This window comes from Gopherus flavomarginatus, chromosome 5 (genome assembly GCF_025201925.1).
Source record: "Gopherus flavomarginatus isolate rGopFla2 chromosome 5, rGopFla2.mat.asm, whole genome shotgun sequence".
Lineage (NCBI taxonomy): Eukaryota > Metazoa > Chordata > Testudines > Testudinidae > Gopherus > Gopherus flavomarginatus.
In genome coordinates, this window is record NC_066621.1 from 43,495,781 (window position 1) to 43,505,354 (window position 9,574).

The 9,574-nt window shown below is 42.9% G+C and overlaps 1 protein-coding gene across 1 annotated transcript in view; it reads left to right on the forward strand.

The window, feature by feature from the left end:
* Positions 1-329, forward strand: part of LOC127051040 (tesmin-like) — a 39,419-nt gene extending 39,090 nt beyond the window's left edge. The window contains exon 13 of the mRNA XM_050952867.1: positions 137-329. Coding sequence (XP_050808824.1) covers positions 137-329 — 193 coding nt within the window. The remainder of the gene's footprint in view (positions 1-136) is intronic.
* The last annotated feature ends 9,245 nt before the right edge of the window (positions 330-9,574 follow it).

The window sequence follows — 9,574 nt, forward strand, 5'->3', positions numbered from 1 at the left end:
CCAGAAACAGTGCAACTACTGTGACTCAGCTCTATGTATTTTCAGTTTCAGTAAGTTTAGTAGAGCGTAATTTGTCTTTCGCATATTGATTGTTTATTATTCAAATATTTTATATTGGTTTTTTTTTTCCTGACAGGCAACCTACTACATGTATATCCTGGGAAGTGGTTGAAGCAACATGTGCTTGTCTCCTGGCACAAGCTGAAGAGGCAGAAAAAGAAACTTACTCTGTTTGTCTAGCAGAACAAATGATCTTGGAAGAGTTTGGGAGATGCTTGTCACAGATTCTGCATTTAGAATTTAAGTCCAAAGGGCTGACAGTTGAGTAATGTACAATGTATTCTGAAACTAATGAGTGTTCACTTTATTGAGCATCACTATATTCTGAGTACTGTTATTACTCAGTGGCTTGATTTTGATCTCACACTGATTTAACTTCATTGATTTTAACTCAGTTGATTCTGAATTACAGTGGTTTAAGTGAGATCAGAATCAGGACCGAAACATTTAAAGAGTCACCTAGAATATTTTATTTATGTTAAAGGATTTTCCATAAAATAACATCATTGCTTTTGGCCAAATTCTGAAGTCTTTACCCAAACAAAACTGCCATTGAAATCCAAATAATTTACATGGCTTTGATAGGAGTTTACCTAAATAAGGTATATAAATCAATAATTTTAGGATTAGGCTCCAAAAGAGGCCTGATTTAGTATTAGGCCCTTTTAGTACTATGAAAGCACTTAGTAAAATCAGAAGAGTAGAGAGCTACTTTACAATTTGTAATATACATCTTTTGGTATTTTCTCCACTTTTCCAGTTTGGGGAAAAAATTAAATATTAAAACCAAGATTTTTAGATATGGCCTTCATTTTTGCAGTTGCAATTTTGCTCCCACAAATCCAATAGTTAGATGTGAATGATTGATATTTATTTGTGCAGTTCACTACAGCTGCCCAAAAACACCTGCAGAAATGGAGATTGGATGGAGGCGCAGCTGTAAAGTAGGGCCTCAAAGTTTTCTCTAGACCTGTCTCAACACCTGCTCTTCAAATTACAATGAATAGAGCTGCACTACTTTAAAAAGGATTAAACAGTCACTGCCCATTTTTGTGGGAGTTTTGTGAATATTTGGTTTTGGTCCATATATACTGTACCTGTCAATATTCAATCTACCTGCAGATAACTGTATTTTGAAGGTGTTCACATTTCTGAATTCTCACTTAGGTCCATCTTTATTCACACAATAAATATTTAATCAATTTATTTCCAAGTTTTATATGTTATCACAAATACTAATGTTTTAAAAACTCTTCCACACTGCTCTGTACTGGAGTTTGATGTCACAGAGCAATGTTTTTATTTCATTTGTTTTTTCCTGTTTCTCATAGTATTCTTCCACTATGTCCCTGGTCCAGCAAAGTATTTAAATATGGGCTTAAATTTAATCACCTGGGTAATCCCATCGCCTTCTACAAGGACTGTTCAGGTGAATAAAATTAGGCAAGTTAAGTGCTTTGCTGGATGGCAGCCTAAATCTTCTTTCCAATGTCATTGTTTTTATTTAATAGAACTTTGTTGTGAACCATATGGATAAAAAACCAAATAAAACATAAGAGGTAGTGTACGCTTCAGAACTTATTTTTGAACATCAGTAGCTTATACTGCTTAGAGGTAATTTACATGCTACAGCATTCTGTGTTTTGAGCAATTTCTAGAATCAATGTTTGAAATTAACGTCTTAATAGCTTAATTTATCCCAGGGTTTGTCTGCACAGCTTGATAATGCATGCGAGAGGGTTGTGAATCCTAAAGCACACTGCATGCTGCACACTAACTGGCCCACGTAGACCCTGCTGGTCAGAGGTGAAAGTAAGCCGGTACGCCCTGGTATAGTGTACCAGCAAGAGCCGGTGTCCTGTGCCGGGGCAGATCCGCTTCCCCTGGCGGCAATTAAAATTGATGCCAGAGCCCTGCTGCCGGAGCCCTGGAGAAGAGGCGGCAGGGCTTGAGTGGCGATTTTAAGGGCCAGGGACTCTGGCAGCCACTACTGCCCTGGCCCTTAAAATAGCCACCGGAGCCCCACCGCCACGCCCTCAGGTCTCCGGAAGTGATTTAAAGGGCCTGGGCCGGTAGTGGCTGTCGGAGTCCCGGACCCTTTAAATCGTCCCTAGAGTCCTGCTTCTGGACCCCTGGGGAAGTGATAGCAGGGCTCAGGCGGTGATTTAAAGGGCCTGGGGCACCTGCTGCAGCTACCGCCCCAGGCCCTTTAAATCGTCCCCGGAGCCCTCAGCTGCTGCTGCTCCTACCCCGGGGCTCTGGCAGCGGGGCTCGGGTGGCGATTTAAAGTGCCCATGGCTCCCACTGCCACTACCCTCTGGGGCCCTTTAAATCGCCACTCAAGCCCCACTGCTGGAGCCCTGGGGTAGTGGCGGCGGAGCTCTGGTGGTGATTTAAAGGGCCAGGGGCTCCCAGCTGCCAGTACTGCAGTGGAGTCACGGTCTGGGGGTAGCGGCGGCAGCCGGGAGCCCCCTCCGATGGTGATTTAAAGTCCGGGAGATTTAAAGGCCCTGCCTCTTCCAGTAGAGGCTACGCCCCCTCCTAAGGACTCCGGAGTACTGGTAAGTCGTTTAAGTTACTTTCACCCCTGCTGCTGGTGTACACCCAATGTTCCCTACTGCGCGTTAACATAGTTACTGATTCAGCAGCACTACAGGAACATGCACTAGGGAGCATTTAGTGTGGGCTACCATGGTCTAGAGAGGCCAGTTAGTACATAGCATGTTGGTGCTCTTTAAATTTCACACCCCTTTAGTGGGCATTGCTACACCATGTAGACAAAATCTCTGAAGCAAAAATTCTTCAATAAGACTTTCTCAGGATGCCTGTTTTTGCATCTTATCCAATTGCACTGCACTAGTAGGATATTTCAGTTCAGTATTGCACAGCAGAGTTCCAATCCATCCTTTATCAATCTGTATACAGATACTGTATATTGAGCCTAATTCTCTTCTCACATACATCAGTGTAACCCTACTGACTCCAATGGATTTACACTGGTGAATCTGAGAACAAAATTTCACCTATTTTATTTAGATATAAAGCATTTAAATTGGCTAATCAAAGGGGAAATTAGTTTTATCAAATCATGCAAATATTTAAAATGTGCAGCTATTTAGAGTTTTGAAATATCAGCAATTATACTAGCAAAATGAAAACTACACTAATTAATATACTTAATTTCATAAGCTGGTCAGCTGAGGACATGAAGGGATTCTCTCTATGTTATAGTATTGCACCGTTGTTGTTGTTTGTTTGTTTGTTTATTATTAAGCTTCAAAAACATGGGGATTTTACACTTTCTTCTGAAACTTATAGTGTTGGCAACTGCAGAGAAAAGTACCAGACTAGTTGAACCTTTGGCCTGGTCTGACAATTTCTGTTACTATAATGTCTGTGTTCCTGTCTGCAGACTTTCCTTATTCAGCAAGTTAAGCAGACTTCTCAATGCATTTTGGTATTTAACATTGAATATCATGTGTTTCAAATAAATGCTGAAACCTCATTTTCACAAAAACCGCACAAATATCTAGACACAATGTATTCCTATGACAAACACTGTGTTCAGTCCACTCCTCACAAAATTAACAGAGGTGGGAGACCTTACCTTTCTCTGCTCTGAACTTTAAAATACATTTGAAAAGAACATTATAATTTACTGTTTAAATGTTCATAGCATCATAATTTAAGTGTATTTGCTGAATCATTTATTCATGATCCTGCACATAATTTATTTTTAGAACTCTGAATGTCTTTTATTTAGTTCCTCTCTCTGTCTCCCTCATATAGATGTTGATCTGATGGAGTTTCTTTTTATGCTGTGGAATGTTCAGTTTAATTTCCTTAAATTACACTAGGCCTAGTTGCTGCCTTTTTCAGTAAAATAAACTCTGTTCTTCTGAATGATTAGTGGGATTAAGAATGGCACTAATTAGAATGCAGGCTAAATCTGTATTAGACAGTATTTTACATTGGAGAGTGATAGTCTTATGACTAAGGCACTGAACTGGAGGTACTGAACTCAGGAAACCTGGGTTCAATTCCCAGTTCTGCCATACCTTTCTTGTGCGGCCTTATTAATCTTTCTGGCTCGGGGTGAGGGAGGTTAAGGAGGCACCTTACACACTCCACTGCTCGGGCACTCGGTCCTCACCCCAATGGCCAATTGCCACGCCTCTCTGCAGGGTTCTGCTCTGGCCTGTGCCACCAGCCTCCCTGCTGGCTGCTTGCTGTGCCTCTCCACCAGCTGCCCTGCTGGCCACTTGCTACGCCTCTTTGCCAGCTGCCCTGCTGGCCACTTGCTACGCCTCTCCACCAGTTGCCCAGCTGACCACTCACCAAGATGTCTTCAGGGCCCCCCACTTAACACAGCTCTCAGTAATTTCAGCTGTTAGTGGGGGAGCCTCACTACTGGTGAACAATGGGCAGTCTCTTACAATAGAGATACTGTCCCAAAGTAGCTCTGCAGCATGTAATGACTCTTAATTGAAACTAAATTAGCTCTTTTATTTGACAATGGGGAAAGAAAGGGTCAAATGGTGTCTAGAGCCCTTAAACAGGGCCTACACCACCAAGTACCTGTACTCTAGCCTCTCTCAACTCATTGGAACCCATGTCCCCTGCCTAGCAAGTGCTGTTCAGTTGAGGATGAGTCCCTCTATTGGGATATGCCAGGTGCAGTTCTGTTGCCCTCGGTTAACACAACAAGGATAACAACCTTTATTACTCCTGCCCCAATAACAATAAGACTGGGGATCCAACATTAGCCGCAAGTGATCATGCTGAGCACCTAGGCAGGGTGGGTGTGTCCATAAAAATGAGATCAGCTGCTGAAGTCTTTTTCCACACATCTCACCACTAGATGTCAGGGGAGAGCTCATTCAGACTCTGCTTACATCCTCCCCACAGTCGAGAATTTGTCGTCCTGACAAATCACATTCCATATTATACCAAATTCATTAGTTTCGCCCAAAGGGCCTCAGGAAACCCACTATGGCTTCCACCAGCCTGTGAACTAAGTGTATTGGTTCTTCACTAACCACCGCAGGTTCATCATGAGTTAACTGGCTTACTGGCCTTATAACCCTGTTCCACCTATTGAGAGTGGGAATTGCAGGGGCAGGGAAAGGGGGGCATCTTCTTGGACAAGGGATGATGCGGGTTCTTTTGAGGATCTCTCTGCTACTGGCATAGGCCTTTGCATCTCTGATTCTAGTAGTGGAAGGTCCAAGGCATCCAGGACACCTTCCACCTGTATATCTCCACTGTCCAATAACCTAGATGTGTCATCATAGGGCGGTCTCATTGGTGGCACAGGTGTGTTAGCAATGGGCCTAAATACTTGGAGTTTAGGGCTGAAGAAGTGGTGCTTTCCCTTGGTTCAGCTGATCGAGACCAAATCTCGTCTCCATTCTTGGATACACCATGGTAGTGTCTTCCTCCTCAGACTCACTCTCAGATGTGCTGATTAAGGGTATGATAGCCACAGGGGGCCCACTGTCCATGTTGGATGATGGCTTTGGTCTAGCATATTTGTTTTGCCCAGTTGCCATGTTGTGATCCACTTCGTAAGGGGTACCTACCAACTCCCCCACAGAAAGTAAAAGGTTTCTATGTACTGTCTTTATTTGCCCTGGCCCCACTTTGTAGACTGGCAGATCTCCCAGTTTTTCCACCACCAAGTAAGGTACTGCTTTCTATCTGTTGGCTACCTTGTGTTTGTCAGCAATACACAAATTTTGCAGCAGAACTCTATCCCCCAGCTCGAGCTCCTGTGAACACATGCTAGTAGCATACCGATGCTTGTTACAGTCTGAGTTTTTCCGAGCTGCAGATTAGCTAAGCAATAAGCATCCCACATTTTTTCTTTTAATTGGGATACCTCTTGCTGATGAGTCTCATAGCTGTCTACATCCTGATATGCCAAAGCACAAATCTATGGGTAATCTTGGTTCTCGCCCAAACCTCAAGAGATATGGGTGACTCTAGTAGCATCGTTCTTTGTGGCGTTGTAGGCGTGCACCAAAAACACAACATGCTGGCTCCAGGTTGCCTTCTGCTCTGACCATAAAGTCCCCAACATATCTAACGGACTTTGATTAAACCTCTCTGGCTGAGGATGACCTTGCAGGTGATAAGGCGTTGTCCTAGACTTTTTAATTCCTGTTATCCTCAGCACCTCCTTCCGAAGGTGACTCTCAAAGTCCTGCCCTTGGTCAGAGTGTATCTGAGCTGGGAACCCATACACTGAAAAATATTTCTCCCACAGCACTCGAGCGACGGTGGTGGCCCTCTGGTCACATGTGGGGGATGCCTGTGCATACTGTGTAAAATGGTCAGTAACTACTAAAATATTCCTGACATCCCTCTTGTCCACTTCTAAAGACAAGAAGTCAATGCATACCAGCTCCAAAAGTTTGCTGCTGGTGATATTCTTCAGATATTTAGCTCTAGTGGGCAGAGTTTTCCATTGAACACACTGAGTGCACGTCTCACATTTCCTATGAACATCTTCTGCCATCCTGGGCCAATAGAACATACTACAAATAAGTTCTGGGGTTCTCTCCATTCCTAAATGTCCAAAGTCATCATGCAGTGCCCTCATGGCCAGGGCTCTGTACTCTTTTGGTAGCACTAGTTGCATTCATTGTTGTTGTAAAGGGCCAGTGGTAATAGGATGCAGCACTCACTGAATCAGTTTTAGTTTGTCCCATTCTTTCAATAGTAGTTTACTCTCAGGGTTAAGTGGGATAATCACAGTGGGACTTTGTCCCTCCCTTTTGGCAAGTAGTGTATCACAAATTTTAATATCTTGCAGCGGGGCTTCTTGCCAGTCAGCTGCATTGAGCATGGGCAACGGAGATTGGTCCAACACAATATAATTCACTGAGGCAGATGGCATGCTTTCAGGGGACAGACCTAGAGCTTCTGCAACACACCCATGAAGACTCATGGGTCTCTGGCTCTCAACGACTCACACGGCTCTCCTTCAGCTGGCTGCTCTACCATCACTAATACCCCTTTCACATCTCTCATCCCACCATGGTCCAAGTGGTTCTAAGGGGCCTTAATGTCTCTGCTCGGGATCCTTTGGCGACCTCCCCTTATTGTTCTTGCTGGATTTGTTTTTAGATTTGTTCTTACTGGACTGGTACCCCCACGTAAGATCATTCAGGAGTTTTACAATGGTAGCATATTTCTTTACAAATCTGCAGTAGTAGCCACTAAATCTAAGAAAGGCCTTGAGTTCTCTGTAATTAGTTGGACGTGGTCATGGGGTGAGAACATCTATTTTGTCAGGATCAGTACTCACACCCTCTTGAGACACAATGTGACCCATGTACTTCATAGAGATTCTGCAGAACTGGCATTTGTCTATTGAAAGCTTCAACCCATAGGCTTCCAACCGATCTAGAACTTTAAGAAGTCTTCCTTCATGCTCCTCCAAAGTTCTTCCAAATACAATCAGGTCATCCAAATAAACTAACACTTGCAGTAAATTCATGTCTCCCACAACTTTCTCCATAAGATGCTAAAATGTAGCAGGTACTCCAGAAATCCCAATTGGTAGCAGTTTGGAGTAACCAGCTTCCACAGTTCAATTGCCACATGCTTCTCCAATGACAGGGCAGCTCTCATTCTCGTGTCTTTGTGCCACAGCGCTGTGGCAAGCTCATCACACAGTCCCATGAATGTGGCTTTCCTCATATGAAAGTTCTGCAGCTACTGCTCATCATCCCAGAAGTGAATGATGATGTGATTCCACCACTCAGTGCTTGTTTCCTGAGCCCAAAAGCGGCATTCCACTGTGGTCAGCACCTTCATGAATGTCACAAGCAATCTATTGTTGTAGCTACTACACAGGGTGAAATCAATGTTGAACTTGTCTTGCTTTTGTAGTTTAAGGAGTAACTCCATTGCCACTAGTGACATGTTAATAAGAGCGAGCAGCATATTGGTCAACAGTCATCTATTCCTACAGACCGAAGAGGCAGTACACAAGCCATTGAAAGATGGCCCCAAATGCAGATGGAAGCACAGGGATTGCTGGGATGCGAAGCAATGCATCACAGGGCATTGGGAAGGACCAAGGATGCCCATGACCCCCTCCGCCTTCCTACAGCTCTTAGTGGCAGAAGAGGAAGTGATGCTCTGTGGGATAGCTGCCTAGAGTGCACCACTCCGAATACCGATGCAGGTGCCATAAGTGTGAACATGCTATTGTGCAGGCACCTGACAGTGTGAACACACAACAACAGTTTCCCTTCAATGCTCTCTGAGCAGCGCTGTAACTGCCGGTGCTGTAACTCTACCAGTGTAGACATACCCTTATATATGTATGTGCCTAGCACAACAGGGCCCCAGTCTTGGTTTGGGCCTCCAAGCACTACTGTAATACAAATAATAGTAATAATATTTAGATATTAGGCCCAGGAAGAGGCGTGTAGGGAACTTGCAAAACCAAACAAACAGTCCAATGAGCATACCACAAAATAATGCTTTCATAAATCTTAATTATAATGTGGATATTTGGCATTCAGTATTATCCACTTCAGAGACAAATTTGACTCAGTATTAAATTACTACAATCTGTGCTGATGTAGGAGTAACCCTGGCACTATCTCTTTGTGAGCCATTTTTGTTAGAGTAATTGCATTAGTAATAGCCGATTACACAGCAATCTTATGTTCCCACAAAATTAAGGTAATTACTGTAACTGGAAACACATCCCCCTGTATTCCATCCTAACAAGGAAACTAGTTAGAGGCAATGTAATGTTTCAGTATCTATAAAAGAGATTCACTAAGGTGTAATTATATTATTGGAAGTGGGGAGGGGAAAGTCCTTACATTTGGAAAGAGCATAGAAACAAAATTACAGTTGAGGATACAAATGTCTGTTCTGAATGCATGCAAAACAGGAGGCATTTATATTTAGGTGCTTTTCTCCAACAATATAGAGGAAACGTCTTGGGAACATGCGAATGGAGTTCTGTTTTTTGGAAAAGGTAGATGTATGTGTTTGAAATAATTTGTTGTGACTTACATAAATGTACATTCTTCTCTGAACTGAATTACCCAGAGCACAGAGAATCTTGGGTTCATTTATTTTAATACAGTAGTAAATGTGTCTGAACATTTACTTTAAGCAAACAATCAGAGTGCTACATTCAGCTCATAATTAGTCCATATTAACGTAATGTTGTATTTTAGCATTTACCTTTCTTTAGATTCCTTGATACCTGTACAGAGCTCTGGGCACCTCTCAGAACTTTAAACACAAAATTAGCTATTTAAAAATTACCACACAAAACCTTAGTTCATCATTTTTTTCCAAGTACTATATTAACAGATTCTCACCACAGCTAAAGTCCAGTGATATAAGACACCACCTATTCAGCTTTCAGCCCTGCAGAGAAATACCAGTGAGAAAATAGGAGCACTGCAGCATGCCCTTAAGATTAACAAATCCAGGCTCTGTCAGACCGATGAGGAAGTGAATTCTATAGGGTCCT